The 24864-nt window shown below is 36.4% G+C and overlaps 2 protein-coding genes across 3 annotated transcripts in view; one reads left to right on the top strand and one right to left on the bottom strand.

Annotated features, from left to right (window-relative positions):
- Positions 1-24864, bottom strand: part of LOC143209969 (arginine kinase) — a 90142-nt gene that overhangs the window by 46220 nt on the left and 19058 nt on the right. Inside the window, exon 4 of one of the 2 annotated variants that reach the window (XM_076426338.1) lies at positions 5512-24622. The exons of the other annotated variant lie outside the window; for it this stretch is intronic. Within the exon in view, the coding sequence (XP_076282453.1) occupies positions 24467-24622 (156 nt within the window). The 3' untranslated portion in view covers positions 5512-24466. Of the gene's footprint in view, positions 1-5511; positions 24623-24864 lie in introns of those variants that run through there. 2 annotated transcript variants of the gene reach the window in all.
- LOC143209802 (uncharacterized) lies at positions 12751-18520 on the top strand. The gene is made up of 4 exons (XM_076425954.1): positions 12751-12782; positions 12859-12947; positions 15110-15299; positions 18160-18520. The coding sequence occupies exons 1-4, from the start codon at positions 12751-12753 to the stop codon at positions 18479-18481; spliced, it is 633 nt and encodes a 210-aa protein (XP_076282069.1). The 3' UTR covers positions 18482-18520.

The raw sequence follows: 24864 nt of genomic DNA, 5'->3' as shown, positions 1-24864 counted from the left end.
AGAGAAAATGGAATGATGGAGAATATTAATGAGATTATTCGTTCGAAAGGTCGATCTCATAAAATATATTCGTACGTACGCATGATGAATTAGCTTCGCTATAAATACGTTCGTTTCAGAGAATCCTATTCAGAAATTTCGTTCGAACAGTCTGAACATAATTTCTGTTCATAAAGAAACATTAGGATACAGTACAGTGAACTGTTCGTCACTTAATAAAATCCATTTTCACGAATAAAATTACATGATTTTAAAAGTTGTGTGTATAGAAATATAAAAAAATGTGGAAACTCAACAAGGGTTGTTAATTATAGTTCTCGTGAAGTGAACTGTAAAAGGTTTCTTCCCGTTCGTCTCATATAACACGAACCATCTGAATATGAAATACCATTTGAATACCTGACAGAATAGGGCAATAATCAACTAATATTTAAAAATGACTAATAGTCTTTTTGAATGTTAGTCATAGCAAAATAGTCATTAGTCAAAACTTTTTGATTAGTTAGTGATAACTAAATGGCAGATAGCACTAGTTTACAAAATGAAATTGATTTCATGTACATTTGATGAGAGGTAACTTTGCTTGTGGAGTTTCTGCCGCTGATTTCGAAAATCAAGGTCGACATTTTTTTTATGGAACAGTTTTTAAGATATGATTTTTTCAATTTTTTTACCTCTTTTCACTTTAAAAACCATATCTGGAGCTAGATGTGTCCGATTTGGTCGTTCTTGGTACCAAATGAAAGACATTGGAATGATGAACAATGAATAGTCCAGATTTTAAAAAAAATTAAATTTTCAGGCCTATTCTGTGGCCACGGAAAAATAGAAACTGATAAAAAAATGTTCGGGTTCTCTTCATATACGTAAAGCTGATACTTTTACGCAAAAAATAACACCAACCAGAAGTAAATCGACCGAAAAATGACAAAGTTATTAGTGATTGAGTGAATAAATCCAAATCCCTCATTTTCTGAATATATTAATTTTTTCGACAAGAGTGGCCATGCCGGCAACGGTTTTTTTTGTTCTCACGTTGGCGCTATTGCTACAGCGAAAACTGGCATTTTGTTTTGAATAAAACAACACAAAGTGCCGGGATGGCCACTTGTCGAAGAAATTAATATATTCAGAAAATGTAGGATTTTTGGATTTATCCACTCAATCGCTAATAACTTTGTTATTTTTCGGGCGATTTACTTCTGGTTGGTGTTATTTTTTGCGTAAAAGTACCAGCTTTACATATATGAAGAGAAACCGGACAATTTTTATCGGTTTCTATTTTTCCATGGCCACAGAATGAACTTAAAAATTTAATTTTTTTAAAATCTGAACTATTTTCATCAATATCTTTTGAACCGCTTAACCAATTAAAGATTCCATTATACATATTTGTTCATCATTTCAACGTCTTTCATTTGATACCAAGAACGACCAAATCGGACACATCTAGCTCCAGATATGGTTTTTAAAGTGAAAAGAGGTAAAAAAATTGAAAAAGCATATCTTAAAAACTGTTCCATAAAAAAAATTTTAACCTTGATTTTCGAAAACAGCGGCAGAAACTCCATAAGAAAAATTTCATTTTGTAAACTAGTGTTATTTACCATTTAGTTATCACTAACTAATCAAAAAGTTTTGACTAATGACTATTTTGCTATGACTAACATTTATAAATATTAGTCATTTTTAAATATTAGTTGATTATTGCCCTACTCTGATACCTGACTAGGTATTTGTAGAAAATGTTCCACTCGTCGTGCTCTACCGAAATAGAAAAAGTCAAGTTGGAGAATTTTACTTCGCCATTAAAATAGCTGAAACGAACGTACACCGTAAGTGGCATAGTTTCTCTAAACTATGTCGCAATAGTACAGTGAAACCATTACTCATTTCTTCTGTATCATTAACCCTAGGAAAGCAGACGGTAGAAAAATGTCCACAAACTTGTGAACCTCAATTTCTGCCGTGAAATAACTTGCGCGGAGTGTCGTTAGTGGACAGCGTATTCCATGCTCTTATGGCAAAAATGAGTAGGTGTAATTTCAAACATTAAAACCAATGGAAAAATTTGAAAATACTGTTGCACTATTCTCAGTTTATATTGAACATATTAAGAAGAAAAATGAACTTCCAATCTCAAGTGAAAAATCAAAATTGTTAGTCAAATCAGATCTTGCGTAGAATACAAAATGAATACAAAGTGAAATGTTGTTAACAATAAAATAATATTGAATGTACAAGATTGAAATGAACGTCTACGAAATCTCTGCAGAGAAGTGTTGCTAATTTGTAAATCACGTTTCGATACCAATAAAATAATAAAATCTCTAAAGTGATATTGAGATATTGACTATGATACGGTGTTCATCCTGAAAAATTAGTGTCTGAAATTCGCAGAAATATTGTCCGTACTTTGCTAATAACTATTGCACTGGAAATCTGGTAAAACGGCCTCGAAACTATCATAAACTGGGATTCATGGACAGTTGTATACATATGTGTCAGTACATGATACAGAGACTTCGACTTTAGGGTAGGTTCGCTTGTTAGTAGCAAACCGATATCTGGGAATCTCGGAATAATATAGTGCGCGAGAAACTTCCATCTGAGAGAGAGAGAGAGAGAGAGTTCCTCCTCCATCTGAACATACCACAGTTATAATTTTACTTAGTATCCTAATACACGAACACTAATAGCAGGTATGTATCGATACATTGTAGCAATCGTTGCGTACTGGTCGCCTAATCCTACCCCGTCAATTAAGTCGTTATAATAAATTGACCATTTTAATTCAAATCAATTTTTTAAACATATGTTTAATCTATTTTTTGTGCAGATTCATTCATTCAAACCCAGTTGCGTAACCTACAATTGAAACGAATCAGGAATCTTCGAAATGTTGGGTCAAAATGGACCCAAGCCGTCCATGTGTTCGTTAAAAAAATTGGTAAATCAATAATTTAATTATACAATATCTACGTTGCCAAAAAGTTTGCTAAATAGAATTATTATAGTGCAATTAAAGAGCGTAATTTTTAAAAAACTGGACAAGTTTATTTCTTAGAACATGTCCAAAAAAAAATTTCAGCGGAATCAGTTAACGTTGCTATAAACTATTAGACTGTTATATAAATACGTTTAATTCATTAGGTCGTTTAGAAAGTCATATCGTTTTCTCAAGGAAACATGAAAGGCAATTTTTTAACATTTAGTATAAGTTTTAAAAAGTTGAGTTATATGTGTGTGACTTTTTATGGCTTTATTTACGAAAAAAGCGAAAAAAATGGTAATTCATCCTGTCCTTAAACAGCACACCACTTTTTCTTTCGTGTAATCTGCATATTATACACGGTTTTAAACATTGCTAGTGCGATTAAAGGGTGTAATTTAAAAAGAAACTGGACCTGTTTATTTATTAGAACATGTATAAATACGTTCTCGAAGAATCTGAAGTCGTTAGGCTAGATCTGAAAAAAGTTACGCTCGTTTAGAGTGTCCGAATATTAATGGCAGACACCGGGGGTGTGGAAAGGCAACAATGGTCGCCCCCCGGACAGTGTTGCGAGGTAACTTGGGTAAAAACTGTGCGCCCCGTAAGGCTTCGTAAATTCGCGTATTTACGGGCATTTAGGTGGGCAATTATCCTCCGTTTAATTTTTATTTCCGTCGGAGCCGTCGGAGCCGCCGGAAGTTTCTCCCGGCGTATCGTTCCCTCGCCACGGCGGAAACGTTATAACGCGTAAACGAGGCCGACAACTCCGGCAAGTTGGACGATTCTTGGATGTTCAGCACGTGTTTTCATTTCGTTATCCCACTGGTTCCTTCCCATATCATTACTGTTTCAATACACGCGGGAGGTGGAAAGTTTCCAAGGCACTGAACCTCGCTGAGCATATCTCTCGCCTTCTGTTCTCTCTTTCTTCGTTTCTCGCACCGCGCCGCGCCGCGCCGCGGTTGCGTCGAAATGAAAACTACGGAAGTACATGTACAAAAGAACACTTTAGAGAGAATGAATAACCGAAATTTTTACTCTCTCTCTTTCCTCGATCTCCCGTTTCCATTTTTATCACGGCCAAATTGAAAAATAGCTGCCTTCAATGGCGGACTCTTAACCTTTCCCATTCAAGATTTCCGTTTTGTGGACAAAATTCAATATCTTGAAAACTACGAGTGGTGTAAAAAAATGTTTCAAATAAAAGTTGTAGGGTATAAAGAAGAGTATATGATGACTAGGGTTGCCAGATCTATATTTGATATGAGTCTTCTATATTTGAACTTGATCTCCTATATCATATTTGAATTTTCAAAAATCTTTGTTCGAATAAAATAGTTTAAAATGTGCTGTGTACCTCTTTTACTTGAACTCCTATATTTTGAGCCTATCTCATATATATACATAATTGCAGTTTTCACTACTTCTCCTATATTTGGATAAAACATTTCTGGCAACCCTATGATTGACTGCGGATCTTTATGCAAAATAAAAATATTCTGCATTGATGGGGGAAGCAGGAATAAAATAAAAATTGATTTCATTCCTTAATGACTTTGTTACGTTAAAAACAACATTACAATATTCTTGAATTTTTCTAATCTATTACTGTTTTATATTTCACCCAATTAATTTCTTCATAAACGCATAACGATCCGGAGTCTAATGATGATTATATTTGTTTAATATTGTGGCAACCTTGAGAAACTCTGCGAAGGTCGCTTTTGAAGTTTCAGACGGAAATCTTTGTGCAAAATAAAATTTTTCTACATGAATTGCAACAAATTCGAGTGAAATAGACATTAGTTTGCTTTCCTATTATGTTCAACAGGTTTAAAATAAAATATAACAGTATATTTAAATTCTTTTGATGTTTTCACTATTATAAATTACACCTTCTCATTTTTGTCATAAATGCATCGAATCCGTTGTCCATTGATTACGTATTTTGGCAGATGAGGTGAAGACATTTAGTAAGGTGAGGTGGGGTAAGTGCGCACTAGTTTTTGTAAAGTTGGACTTTAAACTGATGTATTTTCAGTGTGGTATGTAAAAACTTAACGCTCTTGATATCAAACTTTTGCCACAGTTACATATTACTGATGAATTAGTGTTATGTAGAGGATTCTAATTTTGCTTGAAAATTATAATTTAATAGGATATTGTACAAAGTGTCAACTACTATTTACTTGCCCCGAAAATTGGGCAAGAGCTTTTTCGGTTTTCCGCTTATATCTCGGAAACTATGTGCCCTAGCAATAAGACCATCCTATACAAAATTAAAGCTGACAAAATGTACCATAAGATGGACTCCATGCAGTATTTCGCTTTCTCGCATCGTTTCCGAGATATTCGCGCTCAAAGTTCACTAATTGTGAAAAAGAAACTTGTATCTCACGTTTTTTGTCTTATTTGACTAGCTAACTCTTCAGCACAATTACTGAACTTTGAGCGCGGATATCTCGCAAACTATGCGAGATAGCGAAAAACTGAATGGAGTCAATATTGTGGCACATTTTGTCAGCTTTAATTTTGTATAGAATGGTCTTATCGCTAGGACGCATAGTTTCCGAGATATAAGCGGAAAACCGAAAAAGGGAACTTTCTACGTATTCTTATTCTTGGGCGACATCTATGTAGAATAGTTCATACTAACTTATACTACATTAATAAATACAAGCTAGAGAAATTTCGTTCATATTATAATAAAAAAAAAAAACCAGTGAATGCACATGCCCCGTTGATGCACTTACCTCACTTCACCTTATGCATTTTTTCCTCTGAAAAATGTTTAACAAATTTATTACAGGAGATCAGATTGTTAGGCGCGATACACTCCGAAGCAGTAGAGTACACTTTCGTAATTATGAGCTTGAAACTTGAAATTTTCGTGCATCTTCCGGTGCATGCCTGATTCTTGTTCCGGTGGAATTCGGTATCGACGATTGTCGACTCCACAGATCAGACACTGACGTTCGCACACCCAAGGGACTTTATACTGACATATCGTGAATCCTGGAACCGTGTACTGACAACCTCGCACTCGTGAAACCCTAGACTGAAAAGTTCGGACACGTGGAACATGATACAACGATATGGAGCCCGTGGGATTCGACACAGACGGCCTCAAATGTACCACACTCGATACAAACAATTCCGAGTGCGTGCGATACTATTTGACGTTTACAACAATCGATGAGACAGCGTATCATCGACTTACGATCAGCTGGGGCAAATAATATTCAGCCTTGAGTTGAGTGGACTTCGTCGATATCAAATATGAAACATGTGTAAAACAGTGGCAAACAAATTTTAATCTTTTCCTTCAAAACCGTTTTCCTCTGAATTTTTCCCAATTTCTACACAATATCCAATGTCGAGCTTCGCAGAAAAATTGACGTCGTTTGGTCCATTTATAAACGAATTATTCTAATTGAAACTATGTGTGCCATCAATTATATGTAGACTGCGGATTTTTATGCATTTGTAGCAAAATTCAGTAGATGAAATTTGAATCTGTTGTACAATTTAAAAAATTGAAGATGTCAATGCAATCGATGCAGACAATTTCTATCTTGCACGAAGATCTAATTATGTACATGAGACTGACTGTTTTATAATAACAACAAGATTAGATTTAAACAGATTCCGTACGACCACAATGTGCTCGAACGAAGAAGCACACACATTTCTCGTAACAAAATTAATATAATTTCTATAGTTCTAGCGACAACAAAGTTTGTCAATCAATATTTTAGTTATAGCTGGCACCATTGTATAAAGAAACAAGAAATGCAGTTAATTGGCGGAATCGTCGAAATTGCCTAACGAGCGAACGTTCCTCCAGGAGAAAAATATTATTCTGCAGCATGACGTTGTCACTGTTTCATTGAAAGATCGATTTCGAAAACACTGCTGCCGGGTGAAAGTAGCTGCGACATTACCAGGCGGTAGAGACAGATTTTCGGTCGTTGAGAATCGACGAAAACTGGCGAAATGGGAAGTCGCATCTCGTTCTACTTGTTATTATTCTTAACAGGCTGCTGTGACTGCGTTCTACACTTGACATTGCTATCGTATCTCCATTCTACAATTAAACAATACCACCAGATTTCAGCTAATCGCACGTGTGCTCAAAATCCGGTACGTAGAAAACGGTGTCGCAACCTATCAATTAACATTAGAACTAGCAGGCTTTATTCCGGCATAAATCCAACCTTACTGTATTACTATCGATGCAATTTTTACTATGAAATAGCATCATCAGAGATCATTGTATCAATCCCTATACAATCCCTAAAAATCTTCAGCATGATTTGAATGGAACTTTGATGGATTTTGGTGAAAATAGTCGGCGAGTGAAATTCGTAGACAATAAACAACGTAACATATCGCAAACTGTTCGTAGTTTGTAAGTGGTAATAGCTGATATTAGTCAGACACGGCGTTACGCACACTTAAAAGCGCGTTCTCCCAAGAATTATCAAAATTAACTGATCTGAACACGAAATTCCACGTTAACACATTCACCTCGTTTTAGTTTTAATCGGCCACTATAGTTACCCGTTCATAGTCACCTCTAATCAGCCGAAAAATTGCTTAGAAACACTACAAACTGTATATGCGTCTTATAAAGACCGTAAATCGGTTGCCAAAACTTCTCAAGCTATTTCTAATAGGTTTAAAAATGCTATAGTCTAAATCTTAACCTTTCTTCGTTGGTCATAACTAGATTGCGGATGTTTACGCAATTTTAAATTTTTGTAGGCAAATTTTTAGGAAGTGGAAACAAATAAAATCTTACTTTCTGTGGTGGTGCCCGTTTTAGATCTGAGATGAATTAAAATCGTACTAAATATTTTACATCCTGGCATTTATTGAAAATTTTTTTAAGCCATAAATGCATAAAGATCCGCAGTCTAGTCATAACAATATATTAATGATATATCCTATTTAAAAAAAGAACGGACGTCGACGAGCTTGAAATTTCAGGATTGTTTCTTTCATCATTAAAAACGATGGATATATTTTAGAATTTCGTTTTCAATCGTCCTCTTTGACAATTTTGCGAATGGTGTCGGGTAGATAAGAATTTGTAAATGAAAAGGTGGCTGGAAAAATGAAATAACACACACACACAATTACGGAGGATATATCTTCTAAGGGCCTCGAGTTAGGGAGCTTGCCAAGGACAGTAACTTGAAATAAAAAGTAAGTGAAGCTGGAAAAAGAGGCTGAGTGGCATTTGAGGGCGTATATCATAACCTTCAAGGAAACAATATGGAGGGACATTATCTCGAGGCCACGAAGGATTTTCCTTTCTTCCACGAAGCACTCGGGATACTCGCATGTCAGATTGTTTTAGGAATATCATAGATTCATGTTCGCAGTTCTCATGAGCTCGTAAATATCAAAATATCAAAATATTGAAATGCATTGAACATTAAAATCAATTGGTTTGTATCGTTACATAAAAATAAGAGAATTCCACTTATTCATATTAACTTTAACAAATAAATAAAAAGATCTGGTAGAAAAAATATATTACACATATAAACAAAAGATCGTTAGATTGAACGAAACAAAGGAAGAAGTACAAGTTCGTGCGATTTTAGGTAGGAGTGTAGGTCAGGGAAACTTTAATATAAGAAGATCGGATGAAACGTTACGCTCAAATTGTAGAGAAACTTCGTAACAAGATAAAGGAACGGAAAACATTTACCTTATCTGCAACCTGTAACCTTATTTCACTGAACAATATTTATTATAGCTGTTACAAAATAATTATTCGAAGATCAACACGGCATAAAAGCCACAACTCGATAATGTTTTCTTTAAAAAAGAAAGTACAAAAGCTAAACAGGTCAACTTTTAAAGAAGAGAAAACATCCACATATTTTTATTTTCACGCTCGGAGATCAACACATTGCGAAAGCATAACTCTTCTTTAAACACGTTCAAAAATTCAATTCCTTAAATGCAAAAACTGTTCATATTTTTAATATGAATATTTCGCTCGAAAATTTCGTATAAGCACTTGCAATTAAGCGTTCCAGTGAACCGTAGAAAAAAGCAAATTGTGATAGCAGAGAAATAAGAAAGTTTGAAATTACTGTCACGGGAGAAGGGGAGGATTTCTCGTTCGATGCTAAAAAATATAGCACGTGACTCCGTGAAGGGACTTCAAAAAGCGCCTGCTTCTACTTCAGCGCATCAAAGTGAATCCGATGAAGCACCATGTAAAAGCCCTTCCTAAAGAACCGCTTCGAATACATACATACATGCAGCTTTTCACTAAATTCGTAAATACGTTCCGCCCGACCGGCACATAAAGGAATCGATTCGAAAAAAACACATTATTACCTACTTCTGGAAAACCTGAAACTTTCTAACAGAGTTACAATGTTGCTAAGCGTTCGTGCTATTGTATAATACCGGTATCACGAAAATTGTGCCCTACAAAATTGCAGTGCTATGCAAATTTGTTACGCGAAATGAAAAGCTAGTGCCAGCAGCAAATTACTTTCGAAACGTTAACAAGTTTACGTTGCCTTACTTTTCTAACCGTAATAAACACGTTCAAAATCATTCAACGAAATCCATGTTCCGTTTCAATCGTTGATAGTCATTCAAACTTTATACACATTAATATGAAATAATGCATATTAATTTCATTAAACTATACTAAAAATGTGTTTCATTTTCAAGATACACTTTTTCCTATTTTTTCTTTTTTCCTCTATTTTGCAACCGAAAGTTAAACTACTATTCAAACAACAATATAACCTCGGGCTAATGGACCGTGATTTTTAGATTGCATAAACAAGACACACACACACAATTATTACAAATATAGTAGAATTATTGGCAGATGTAAATCGTCAATTGAATTGTATAATCAGCCCATAATCAAGGTGAAATTGTCCCAACCATTTTAAGGGTTGTCAGTATACAGGGTGGTCTATTCAAATGTAGCAACCTAAATATCTCCTTTATTTTTGATGACTCAACAAATGCTCTTAATGCAATGTAAATGGTATAGCAAGGTGAATACTTTGCAAATGTTATTTTTTCTGAAGATCACATTTTCCGGAGTTTTCAAAGTCATCGATATTTTGTTTTCTTGCAAATGTATATTTTTTTTTCTAGACTTGCTGCAATTGAAATTTTTAAATGGCTACATTTAGGTGGACCAATCTGTGTATCGGAAACACGAAGTGTATTCGTCGGATTGAACAAACAGCAGAACTTTTTATTCGCAAACAATTTTGTATCACGTTCCAATTTCAGTTCCGTCAATTTTCGAGCGTTTCCGGTGCATCGAATTATTCTACCATCTGACAAATTTACATTTCCCGTGTTCGTAGTCTGACGCAGTGGTCGGTGTTAAATGTTTGAATCCGGAATCTGAACCTATCGACGAAAAAGACATCGAAACAATCCTCCAGTGGCACAATAATTATCGCAACACCGTGGCCAGCGGTCTCGAGCTACGCGGAAATCCTGGACCGCAACGACCTGCGAAATTCATGCTGGAACTGGTATAGTTGCCTTAGAATTCCCTTGTTCATTGTTCAACACGCGATCAATGTATCTCCAAAAATTATATTTCGTTATTGAAATTACAATTCACGATCGAATTGTCGATATTTAACGCTAGAACTACCGGAAAGGGTAGAAAGTGAAAATGAGAGACGCTAGCCTAACCTTTTTTAATACGTAAAGACATATTTTAAGGAACACCATAGGAGAACTGCATAAGTGAAATCAGGGACCCTAACTGTCATAACCAAAAAGAAAGAAAGTCATGGAATAACAATTATTTCATCGACTAAAATCGTATTGGTTACAAATAAGGATTATAAGCGACCGAAAATTTTTTCTCTTTTTGGTAAATGTTATTGTTGAGAGCAATTTATTTCGATCACTAGACTGCGGATCTTTATGAAAAGTAAAAAATGTTCGTATCGATTGCAGGACACAGGAGCCAAATAAAAATTGTATTCTTCTTATAAATTATCCTATTAAGCTGAAACTAATACATTGATGTTCTTAAATATTTTTAACATGTCTACTGCTTTAAAATGTACGTGCCCATTTTTGTTATAAATGCATAAAATCCGCAGTCTACTTAATAACAGTTGTCGATGGGAGAAGATTATTTCGGTCACTCATAATAGTTATCGATGGGAGAAGTTTATATAAGTAATTATAACAGTTATCAATTAGAGAAGTTCATTACGATCGCTCATAACAGTTATTGATGAAGGAAATTGGTAATAGTTATTATTAAATAGTACAACTTTCAAATGGTAGACAATCAATTATTTCATACATTTTTTATTCATAAAATTAATTGCTACAATCAAAATTTAATGTGACAAACATGAGTTTTTCCAAATTTTCTCCTGACAAATTACATCGCAAATCATCCAGCGTTAATTTTAGAGCAGACTAGGCTCGTTCAACGCTAACCTGAGTTGCGGGCACAGCGTGAATTATGATCGCTAGTTTTGATAAATACGGGAGCCTATATTTCTGATTTTCCCAGTGTAATCTATAATATTTTCGTTTATATCGATACGTTTTTCCCGAGTGGAACCCGTCCGCGAACAAAGATAGTCAACAAACAGATTCTGTGTTGTTCTTATGGTCTGTTGATTCGTCTTGTTGTACGAAACCCTCGCAATAAATTTCACAGGCTTGCTCCATCCGAAAAAGAGTAGACAACTCAATAATTAAATAAGCAACCGAAATGAAGTTTCTCATCAATAATTATTATGAACAAGTGAAAAGAAATTCGATCATCGAAATAAATTTCTAAACTAATTTTTTCTTATTGATAATTGTTATGAGTGATCGAAATGAACTTCTCCCAGCGATAATTGTTATGACGGATCGAAATGAACTTCTCTCATCGATAACTGCTTTGAGCAACCGAAACAGTTTTTCTTCATCGATAACAGTTATCGAGGACGATCCAATTTTCTGGACACTAATAACTGTTACTTCTAACCAAAAAGTACAAAAATCATTATTTCTTAACCATCTTGTTCTTCGAATTTTTTTCTTTACATTTTGTGTAGATTATCTTAAATTTCAATAATAATCAACTTTTTATAAATGATTTTTATCGTAGAAAATTTTAGAATAACCGTTATTTTTAGTCCCTCAATGAATGAAATTCCTCTGGAATCATTGAAAAATTTATTATAAATTTATAAATTTATTATCAATTTAAAACATTTAAAAATCAAGGTCACCACGATTTCTGAAAAAGTTGTATCACTTTTTCCTGTTTCATATTTTTCTGATATTTCTTATCGACAAGAAAAACTATAATAGACGGTCTTTCAGTAAGAGCGATAGAGCTTTGCGAGAAAATGTAGTAGCTTTATTTTAGAGTACATTCGATGACATTATACATGAAATACAATACCATGTAAATGACCAGCGCGATTGCGTTTGATGGGGTGAATACGACAAACCCAATTTTCGTGAATAAAATAAAATAAAATTCGTGTATTTCATGTACTTTAAAATAAAGCAGCGAGCACTAGATTATCTTCCATATTTTTCTTATTGGAAGAGACCCTTTACAGTAAACCGTGCATTTTAAAATCGGACATTTGAGATGCAATATGCAATAACCTCGTTATAGAGAGCATTTTAAAATCGAGGAGTCGTAGCAGACGTAAACTGTAATGTTAATTCCGCGGGCACGTGCATGTAGTTTTTGTGAAGATGTTGACAAAATGGGGGCCTGTGAAACGAGCAGCGGGAAACGGTATCGATTTTCCGAAGTTTCGATACCGCCGCGCGCCCTTAATCATTCGCATCGAACCGAATATTTATTTCGACAGGTCTGGGATGACGAACTTGCTGATATCGCGAGGCGATGGGCGTTGCAGTGCAACCTCTTTGAAAAGGATCAATGCCGAGACGTTGGCAAGTACCTTGGATATATCTCATTTTTCACTTTACCTATTTTTCCCTATCATTTTTCAATATCCGCTGTGTACGACCGGAAACGAGATTGTTTTACCGAGATCACTACCCGCCGAAGTATCTCCTGTTTGCCAATTTCTTTATTATTCCCAACTTCCATTCCGAGTTGGTTCGTTGCAAATTGTAATAAAGTCTTGTGATTTTCACGATGAAAAATTCACACACAGTTTCGAACTAACCAAACTTTATTTGTCCCTCCGAGTAACTCCGAAACATGGGAAATTAGTTTAATTGCTTCGATTAGAAATTTCTCTGCTGGGAACTGATTTGAATGACAGTGAAATGCGCGAAAGGGTTCGTTACAGTTCTTCTAGATTTCTGGTTGAACGATAGAAGGCTAAGGGGGACAGATCGAAGCCCGAATTTCACTTTGAACTGGAAATCAAAGAAATCACGAACGAAAGTTAACAGTCTTCGTTCGCTGCGATACTTTGTAACTGATTGCCTGGCCAGCCAGAATTCTTTGAACTTTCTGCCGAGATTTTAATTAAATCGCTCGGACCAGGCGGATGCGAGGAAGTCGAGCAATAAGGATTTCTCTCCGTCCATGCATGAACCGTATTATTCCACTTGTTTCCCATCAGAAATTCTGTCAAACGAAATCTAAGATATTTTCGTTGTAGAATAATTTACTTCTCTGTCCTCGACACTTTCGAATAATTAGCTTCAGTGAGAATTCGTCTTTTTTATTATCCTTCTGTACACATTTGTATTTTATGCGACCAATTTTACTGTTCACTACTTTTTCTTTTTAATGCTTTTACTTCAGATAGTACCGTCTTGTGATTTTCATTTCCTTAGAATTAATCCTTGCAATTGCGAGTGATAAACGTAGACTTTAATGCAGCAGGGAAATATATTTTCTAATGACGCTCGAAGAAATTAGCCCCATGTTCAATTTCATCCTCACTCGCGTGCTCCTGTATTTGCATGAGTGCAGCAAACTTGGTACGAAAGCGTGAGATTTCTCTGCATAAACATGTGGGATTGCTGGATGTTTGCACTTTGAAAGTATTTGCCAAATGAATCTTAGTTTTCTAATCGTCGGAAAATTAAGCGGTTTAAAATTCTGCCGTTACACAGGAGATCCTCAAAGGCTTATTTCGAGCAGCAATGTGATACAGACTCTAGAAGATCATTAAAAAGAAAATATTTGCTTACACCGCCTGGCGTATTGTCGAGAACATGATCGAGTTGCAGATGGCTGATACCGTTCGAACACGGAGAGTCTTTTCCAAACATCGCCAAGTGGCTTCCGTACGTCGAAGTTACACTTGAGACGAGAATACTCCCTGGTCGACTGTCCTAAGCAAAGACAATGATCCAAGCTAGGATTACGATCGATAGAAGAGTTATGTGCAATAATACTATTATGCGCAATAATATAAAACATCTATATTCGAATTAACACTTGTCCCATGCCATTTCGAAACTATTCATCTCAAACTCAAATTACTTCTCGCGCAGTGATCTGACTAACAATCTAAAGCTTCATCGCAGGCTTACGCTAGTGTGCTTGTGCATTACAGTAGCTACTCCCGAGTCAAGTTACTAACAAGCTTACAAAGGAACATATCACACAGCACAAGCGTACGATCCGAGAAACTCCAACGCGTTTCGATCCTGGAAGATCAATGGTTCAAAAGTTATGAGAGTTCAAAGTTGAGCGATTTTCAGTGCTTTTGAAAGGCAAGGGTGCCGCCATGTTGTAGTGACGGTCGCGCGCCACTTACCGAGCGCCGAACAATCATAACTTTTGAACCACTAATCTCCCAGGATGGAAATTTGGATTTTTGGCATTTTCTCGTTCAAATTTACTGGATTACGTACGAGGAAGACAAAAATTTCTGGTTACCCAAGTTACAGAGCAGTTTTGAAGTCCGATTATTTATTTACCCGTTCCTCCACAATTTAATCTCGAACGGTATATATTTTTTTCGTGGAGCTTTCCGGAAACAGAATCGGCGAAACTAAAAAAATGTAGTTTTTACCCTATTGGTGATACGTACATCCCGTTCCAAAGCGGATCGATATTCTCTTGGTACGAAACAAACGAACGAACGAACGGCAGACCTGACTGATGAATTTAATCGGTCTATGTGTAAGGTAACATACGAACCGTCGCCGATGTGTGCCAAACGGTCTATGTGTTCTTTGTAGAACGATTCAAGGTATGGCAGAACGTGCACCTGCTCGATATGAACACCGTGGGAAACAGCACGTCCGCCGCGAGACTTCACTTTCACATTCAATCATGGTACGATGAAGTAGAAGACTTCGATTCCGCCGAATTCGGGTAAGCCCACTTTCTACACTTCTGCGGATCCGTTATTTCTACGACGCACTGTGTGCCACGAATTTCTGCAGAAAATTCCCAACTTCTACCATGCAGTGATTTTTACAATGAAATTACTAATACATACCATGCTTTCTTCTCACTCTGATGTTAGCCTAGTGTTTCTAAAGCTCTTTGATTTGTAAATGAAAAACTTGAACAATTCATTCTCGTACAGCACTCGTACTGTTACGATTTCTCTACATGAAAAGTTTGACACTTTCAATGCGTTTTTGACGATCTAAAACTCGCCCCAACGCGAATTTTTAAAATTTTTATTTCTTTTTGTGAAATTTAAATATGTTACCTCTCTGGAAATCAATTTTTATAAAATAAATACATTTTTTCTCAAAAATTTTGAGCGCAAATCGCTAGGTCCGTTTGTCAGTTCGAGAACCGACCCGCATTGAACGTGTTAATGCCATAACTATTATAAGTAGACTGCGGATCTTTACGCATTTATAGTAAAATTGAGTAGATGAAATTCAAAATGGTTGAAATATTTTCAAAATTAAAGATGTCCATATAATTAAAATAATTAAAATAATTTTTTTGGACATTAGCGAGTATAAATAAAAGCGTGGAGCGCTAAACTATATTGATATAATCTTCGTGGGTGCTCTAGCTCATCGGGAAGTGGTTTAAAATTCGAGATGTGACTACGTGTGACGCATACAACAACAACAGCAACAACATTCAATTTGGTTCCTTTTTCTTGCAATCGATGCAGACAATTTTGTATTTTGCATAAAGACCCGCAGTCTAATTATAAAAATGATTAGTTGAGTAGTTATTTTAATTGAAATATTGCTGTAATATTGGTACACAAAGTTATCATTAGTTAGAGAGCGAGGTTTTCTTAGCAATATTTAAGTAGTAATTGTAATATTATTTTCTGAATGCGTTCGTGAACCACTGTGCGTGCAGACTTTTTCAAATAATTATTATAGATTTAGCTTAAGAATTGACGGACGCGCACCGCAATGATTTTTGCACAACCCCAATCATTTTCTAAAAGTACCAAGACTCGTTTGTAGAACGACGGGTGGGGAGGGGTGGGTCACGTATACTCTAAATTGCGTGTTAGGGTTGGTTATCGAATTCCGTCGCGGTGGGGCGTTCAATGACAGAAGCCCGCATAAGTTGCAGCAGTTGAATCGTAAGGTAATTTAAATTCCTCGAGCCGTTCGTTAGTTTACTGCATAGTCTGTAAACACCGATTAGCCCTTCAACGCTCAACGCCCGTCACGTATACGGGCATACCTGACTGGCAAATTTGTGCACGGCCGTGACAATCATGAGCCGATATGCTCGTCACTTGACTGTTTACTTACATTAACCGACGGAGTTTACAGATCGGACCGACGATATCTGATGCTGTCATACAAAATATTCTTTGTTCTACCAACAACCACCCCAGTGTACCTACTACGGCGGATTCAGAGTTTATACAGTTTCTCCTATATTTTATCATTTTATAGCTATTTAATTTATCATCCAGTTTCAGAATGTGTGCAATCGACACAGATCTACATCATCTCGAAAATGAACAGTGAACAGAGTTGGGCAAAAACTTAATCAACGATGCACGACTAAATTTCTACTTCAATCGTTAATCGTAATTATCAATTAATCTCCTAGTTTAGTCGTGAATTGCGGTTAACGTTTAAATACTTATTAATCGTTAATTGCGGTTAACGATTAAACACGTATTAATCGTTAATTGCGGTTAACGATTATATCAATCGGATAATTGATTAATGATGAACTGCTGAAATTTCGGAATGAAATACGCAATCAAAACTATATATGAATACTGACAAAAATGTAAACTGAGTTTAGGGGTATTGTCAATTGGTCTATAATATAAACTCTGTTTACGTGCTTTTATATTTTTTTCGATGACTTCTTTTTTTAATCAACAATTGACGATTAACTTCATCAATCGATTGAATCAATCGTCAATTTTTCGATGATTTCTTCTTTTAGTCTACGATTGATGATTAACTTCATCAATCGATTGAATCAATCGTCGATTTTTCGATGATTTCTTTTTTAATCAACGATTGACGATTAACTTCATCAATCGATTGAATCAATCGTCAATTTTTCGATGATTTCTTCTTTTAGTCAACGATTGATTATTAACTTCATCAATCGATTGAATCAATCGTCGATTTTTCGATGATTTCTTGTTTTAACAAGGATTGAGGGTTAACTTCATGAATAGATTGAATCAATCGTCGATTTTTCGACGATTTCTTCTTTCAATCACATAATACACATAAATACAATACAATACACATAAATCAATCAATCATGATTAAACTTCTAATCGATTAATGCCCAACTCTGAAAATGAAACATTTCTTCCTAGCTAGAATAATTCCATTTCACATGATCTTTACCTTTCCGTGAATACGAAATTGATATAATACCTCACACATAAATGTTTAGTAATTGATTAGATACCAACATATTTCTAATAATGTCAACAATATTTTGAATAATGGTACACCAATTTTTAATGTACGAATACTTTGTACACCCACTGTAAATACGCGATGCGATTCTAACATGGACAATTTCATTCCATCAGTGGCGGCACAGCCGACAAAGCGCGAGGCAGTGAATGCGTTGAACTCGATTTCCTCGGAAACGAATCGTTAAAGCGCAAAAAAATGATGTTCCTTCTTATCGACTTATTTTTGCATGTGGAATCAATTCTTTTCGCACTGTGTGTCTGTGGATTGTTCGTACGCGGTGGTACGATGAGGCGTAACGGTAAACGGTGTTTGCAATTGTCGTATCTCTGTCGCAGGTACGTAAACTACACCGCACGAGGCAACCTGTCTTACATCTCGTTTGCTTCGGCAACAATTAGCCGAGTCGGTTGCGGCCGTGCAATTTACACAGTGAGGCCAGACGAGTCGACTGGTCGTCGTCGAAGAGAGTTCGCGATGGCCTTGCATACAATACCCGTTGGAATCGGGGATCGAGTAGAGACCCTCGTGTGCAATTACGGGCCTCTCGATCGGAAGACACCAGGGGTACTCTACGAAGACGGTCTGCCGGCTCATTGTCCACCGAGAACGGTTCCCAGTTTGCGATACGGAGCTCTCTGTCGTAAGTGTTGCCTCTGAAACCCACCACCTACCCAACTCTTGCTTCTTCTCCTCTCTCTCTCTCTCTCTCTCTCTATTGCTCTATGTATGTGTGGTCGTGTGTCTTTAGCTGCACACGATTGTTGTCGCCTCCTAGAGCCGACGACGACGGTCGTTACCATCCACGGATATACGAACCAGTTAACAACGACGAATTTCAGCTACGAGCAACGGGAGGATCGTTCTCGCCGCGCATTCCAATTGCTTGTCTCGCGGGATCCTCTCTCTCTTTCTCTCTTTCTCTTTGTGTTGCTGTTATTACAACACCCGACGGATCACGCAAATTGATTTTTACGCGAGGCTCGACTGGTCTGAACATCGCCCACCAAATGCTGTGCAAACAAGCTCGGTGCCTTTTCATTCAATCGGTCGTAATTTCCATTGAAATTGTACCTTTCCCTTCCGACAAAGTCGAAAGACGAAATTGCCAGTTTAGGACGTGTTTATTTTTGTACGTTATACAGGGTGAGTCACCTAACGTTGCCACCTCAAATGTCTTTGTTGTTTTTGAAGCCTAAGTATGAAGTCTACAAATAAGGGGCTTCGAAAATTAACGAGTAGACTGCGAACTTTTAATGGTTAATGCAAAATAATAATGTTTTCTCTGTCTGTTATATGGACTAGGAGCTACTTAGAAAGTTTATACGTGCATGGGTAATTAATAATTACTAATTATAGTCACTGAAGTACTACTAAAGCGTTAGCGTTTACTTACTTGTGTAACATTTTAGTACGACAGTAATGGTGTTTTAGAGTTATTTAAATCGAAATATCTCGTGAACTACTAACTTTTCGACATACATAGGTTAGTACTTTTTTATAACGAAAGTCCAGCTGCATCGGTTGATGTATTAAAAAATACCTCATTCCATTAAAAAAAACATCGATGACCTTGAAATTTCATTAAAAAAATGACTTTGAAAATTTTTTCTCTTATACCGTTACATGTGGCCATTCAAATAGTGTAACTTTGTTCGAAGAAGTTTTTTTGTGCAACGAAAAATAACGGAGATATTTAGGTGTTCTGTTTCTTCGGACTCACCCTGTATAAAACACGAGAATCAATGAAAAAATTAATTAATTAATCAATTTTCGAAACTTCGCGCCCGATCGATGCCCGCTTCGCGACATAAAAACGTGAGTGATTAAATACCGTACCCCGAACTTGGTTAACCAGACCGGTTGTTTCTAATTATTAGACTGCGGATCTTTATGCAATAATGGCTTTCGAAAATTTTCAAAAAATGCTAGGATATAAAATACGACAGAATCTAGTGCGATTCTAATTGATTTCAGATCTAAAAAGGTTACTACCACGGAAAATAAGATTCTATCTGATTCGAGTTTTTGAAGATTCGTCTACAAAAATTGCAAATTGCATAAACATCCGCAGTCTACTAATTATAGTAGACCCTGTATTTATGAGAGTGTTCTATTAGGAAGGATATTCGATCACCAAGTACCAAGGAAAAATACCCAATGGCCACTAGTCAGCGGCGCACCCCGAATGATACGGACACTGGCCAACTCGAAAACCAACGGTACATCTCACATGAACCCTGCAATTTATCTTGGCCCGTCGATATTATTATTATTGGCGCGCCTGACGACGTGAACACCACTTATCACACATCTCCTGATTAAATTTTACCTGACACAGTGCTGTTAACAATTCTCGTCCCACAGCTAAATCGCTTTTATTACTTCTCGCGTTGCCTGAAAACCTGAAATATTGTAACCACGAACAAGATGTTTGTATAAAAGTTATGTGGTAGGATTGAATCTTTTCTTGTATCATTAATTCTGCTGTTTCTTAAATAGAATTACGCACTGTTTGTCACATTATTTGTAAGTGTGTCTGCGTTACAAAGTAGAATATATTCTTTTTGTACCGTCAGATTGTGAGACTCCGTCTCCCCACTCTTCTACTGCGACGCTATTCTCCCACGCTTCCGCCCGGACGTCCGTCACGTGACGCGCTGTCTACGTCACAAGCAAACACATCGCACTCTCTAGAACACCATAGCATGTTTACAAACCAATTATCCGATGTGACTTTTAGATTCGCGTTTCGGAATTTCCGCGGTTGACACGTGTGCTGATTTCTAGATGGCCGGTTCACTGACCCATTACTTCTAGTCCTCGCCATAAGGATTTGATCATGCAATTAAGCAGCCGTGACAAAGCGGCCTCGGTGAAAAAAGAACGAAAAGAAAATTGGTCCGACAGGTCAAGCGATAATTGAAAGAGACAAGCCGGAGGAGAATCGAGCGAGACGGTTGATGAATATTTCAGCGAGGTTCCTGGAAGAATTACTAAGCGGAAAAGGGGCTTCGTGAAGAGGTTCACAGCGTGAGTGTAGCCGGAACATGTCGCCGTGCACGAGGAAATCGACGTTTCACAGCGCAAACACTTCTGCTGATGTTATTTTCTTGTTTGCGCGATGTCAGAACGCTCGCAGCCGGGCCCCTCGCCTCGCGAGACATTAATCGACAGGTCCGTATCAACAATTCGTGGCTTTCGAAGTTGCAAATCCGCGAGAAAGACTCGCTGCCTCAACGACACGGAGTTCGATCACCGGGCAAAAACAAATTCGTTTCGATTTTTAGGTAAAATTGTCGTCAACGCCGGATTTACGGCTGATATTTATAATTTACGACTATTGAGATTGTAAAGATCCACCATGAATTATTCAACAAATTCATTTCTTTGTTAAGAAGTTCTCACTGCGAAATCTCGAACGAGTTGGCAGCAGGAGCATTCGATGCTTCGAGTTGATGGTAAAAAATGCCCAAAAAGCGTTCGAGTACGTGGTCCTTTGCTCACGAAAAATTAATAAACAAAAGCGTGGAACGTAGAGAAAGGCGGACGCAAGTAGAATCGCGAAACACAAGCGCAACAATCTGTAACCGATGGGGTAAATATCCAATTAAATGGTTCGCCCTGTATACATATAATGACTCGCGATATTGGATATTCGCGCAGAAAAACAGGAACACTGGGAGCGGCAACGGACAATTGATTTATTGTAGTAGCAATTGATTACTTCTAGCACTTGGTTCTCCCACTTCAGGATGAATATTGTGTAAAGCTGAAAACAGAACATTTTGTGAAATCAAAGGAGCGAGTCTCATTAAATTATTCCACAATGTTAAGCGACAAGGAACTGCGTTGTATACGCGTTAAACAATTTCTAGAGTCCATTCTGAGATGAACAGGCGTTCGAATATATTCTACGAAATGCTGTACGATGATGCTCGTGATTTCTCGATAAATAAATAAAAGCTCGATGGTCTTTTAATATGGTAAATTTATTTTATAATTATATTATAAAATTACTCATGAAAATCGCTATTCGTGTGTCAAAATAAAATTAAAAATTGAGTACTAGCTTATTTCTTTCTGCAGTGAAGACAAAATAGACAAAATAATTCGTAGCCGTTTCTTCGTAAATTTATTGATTACTTCGTCTCGTAAGTAATTATTGAATCTCCAGCATGGTGATTGAAAAATAGAACTGCAACAGCCACGAATTCCTTTGTACACCTGATATTTCGGAAAAATATAAAGCAAGATACCTATGTTCCAAAAAGGAAGACGAGGTTAACTGTAAATCTTCTTATGTTTTGCGCACGGCTAACGTCACGCGTGTACACATGTGCACATTAAACGTCGCCTGAATATAAAGTAGCCGGGAACCACACGCAATTACGTAGCCTTAATTGGATGTGTCAAGTGTTTGCGCATCTCTAAGGAATTATTGTTTACCGAGTGAATTAGTTTCCGTGTTTCTTCCCGGGGCTAAGGACGAAAAGTCGTCGAGGGTGGAAAATGTCTGCGTTAAATCGACGCGACGTGTTCCATTACGTCAATATGAACATTCTCGATTAGTATCGTTCCCCTAGTTTCACTCGTAAAAATCATTCTGACATTTTTCACGGTTTTGAGGATTCAATAGATCAGATTATAGCACCGAAACTAATTAATTACTTTTAAGTAAGTAATTTTTTTTTAAATAAGTAATATTTTAATAATGTCGTAACAATTAATTTACAGTAATTTGATGTCTTTTTACAAAAACTTACTTAAAAATACTTTATTTGTGAAAGCTTGAAATTGTTTTGCAAAAGGGTGAATTTGGAGTGCAAAACCACTAAATTATAATTGATATTTTCTAACGGCAATTCATTTGTTTTCGCGAGTATTCTGTTCGAAAGTTGTTTTAAAATTGTTGTTATCGTGTGGCTATCATATTATCATTGGACTCTGATGAAACGGTTCTATTGGACTGAGAACAGGAACTTTTCGAAGTTAAACAACGGAAGTTGCCGACTGAAGGCCTGAACGTGTATCTTGAAGAATAAAAACGGGAACAGTGGAGGCAACGCGTTCTTGAAAGTTGCTGTACTTACTTCGTAACAGCAGATACAGAGGAGAAAGAATACTCCATAGATGGTTAAAGGATACTTTAAAACGGATCGAAAGCGCAATCGATTAACTTACAAACCATCGAACTGTATATTCCAGGATCTCGTTGTTCTAATTTCGAAACCTTGATAAATCGCGGCCTGGCTTTATTTTCAAATATACTCAAATATACAGGGTGTCCCGAATCTGAATGGCAAAACTTCAGGAGCGTGTAGGGGACCGAAAAACTAAGACAAAAAGTCTTTTAGAGATTTGTTCGTTTTTGCTTCGTTTTTGGAGAAAATCGCAAAAAAAGAAACAAAACAAGTTTTCATTTTTGTACTTATTTGTTTACATATTATTTACCTTATTATCTATGAGGTTGTCCCAAAAGTTTCTTCCGGAATGTGTTCCTTTAATGTCGCTAAATAAATACAAACAATACGATATATGTTTATGTTAATATTTTAGTACTTCTTAATATGAATTTGCATTATGTGCATGCATCGAAAACCAACTTTTGGGACAACCTAATATTTATTTAGCAATATTAAAGGATCACATTCCGGGAGAAACTTTTGGGACGACCTAATATTTAATGTACATATTGTTCAAAATGTAGCCCTCTTGCAGCAATGCAAGCATTACATCAAGCACTAACTTGATAAATTGCAGCTAAACATTGTTCTAGTGATATTTGATGAACACTGCGTCTATGAAAGTTCATTCGGTGGCAATCAATTCAAGAGAGCAATTAAGAGACCGAATCATAGATGCATAGATAAGAATCGCATAGTGGGAATCGAAATACAAAAAAAAAGTTGAAATTTGTTGTACCGTGTTATTAGTTGTTTCACACAAAACTTACAATTTACAGGTGCGACGTAAACAGAATTTCAATCATCCTTTATGCAAACTAAAAGTTGTCTATCTCAATTGCAACATACAGCATTTAAATAGAAATGAATTCAGTTTTGTCATATATGTGGATCAAATCTTCTTCTTTTCAATAAAATAACCACTTTATAATGCGAAATAAATATTTGAAACTCAGAATTTAATGTTTTGACATTGTAAATACTACATGCGAGTAATTAAAAGTTAAGTTCGGACGCGAAACGTAATTTGTCATCAATCCCCGGTACGACGAGAAATCAAATTGGGCTGTTCATTCCAAGAATAGCTTTATTTATTTTCCGAAGAGGAAAATTGCCATTCCACCGTTGGACTGGATTTCCATACATTTTTCACGATTCGAGCGAAGATGAACATATCCCGATTAGCTCGCAAAAATACGTTTATCTCTGCAAATGCATCAATCGTATTGAATGCGAATATTTCAATAAATACACCGAAAACATATTTTAGGTTTATCTTCCAAAGAAAATCTCCTGTGGTATTTAGAACGAACGCTTTATTCGGTCAAATATATTAGATAATTTGAAGAAATATATATAATTTTAATAAATTGTGCTTGAAAGAGAGTACAAAAATTATATTTTCTGTTTGCAACTTGCTACTGCAACGACGTCACCTACATATCGAACATCATCATTCTCACTCCTCCAGCTGTTTCTCCTGTTTGATCAGCTCGAGTACACCGTTCCTCATCTCGTAAACCACCTCTCGTTCGGTCAACCCTAGTCGTCGTCTGTTACTGATATCGTAAACTCCACCTACGCTTTCAGTGTGCTCACCGCTGGTACCACGTATCTAAATAATTTATTTGCATTCGATCAATTCGCATTCAAGTCTTAAAAACAAAGTTTTTAATCACAAAGGGTAATATTTTTTATCTCTACAATGTAAACATTTCGTTAATGCCATTATCAGTGTTACATTACGCGGTAAATGAAAATGCACGAGGTACACTATGGTAAGAGACGGATGTTAAATGATATCTTCTAAAAATTGCAACAAATCGAAAATGATGTGGCAGTATATTCGTAGGTTCT

This window comes from Lasioglossum baleicum, chromosome 6, assembly GCF_051020765.1.
Source record: "Lasioglossum baleicum chromosome 6, iyLasBale1, whole genome shotgun sequence".
Lineage (NCBI taxonomy): Eukaryota > Metazoa > Arthropoda > Insecta > Hymenoptera > Halictidae > Lasioglossum > Lasioglossum baleicum.
Note: the sequence above shows the minus strand (reverse complement) of the source record. Positions and strands in the feature narration are given on the sequence as shown.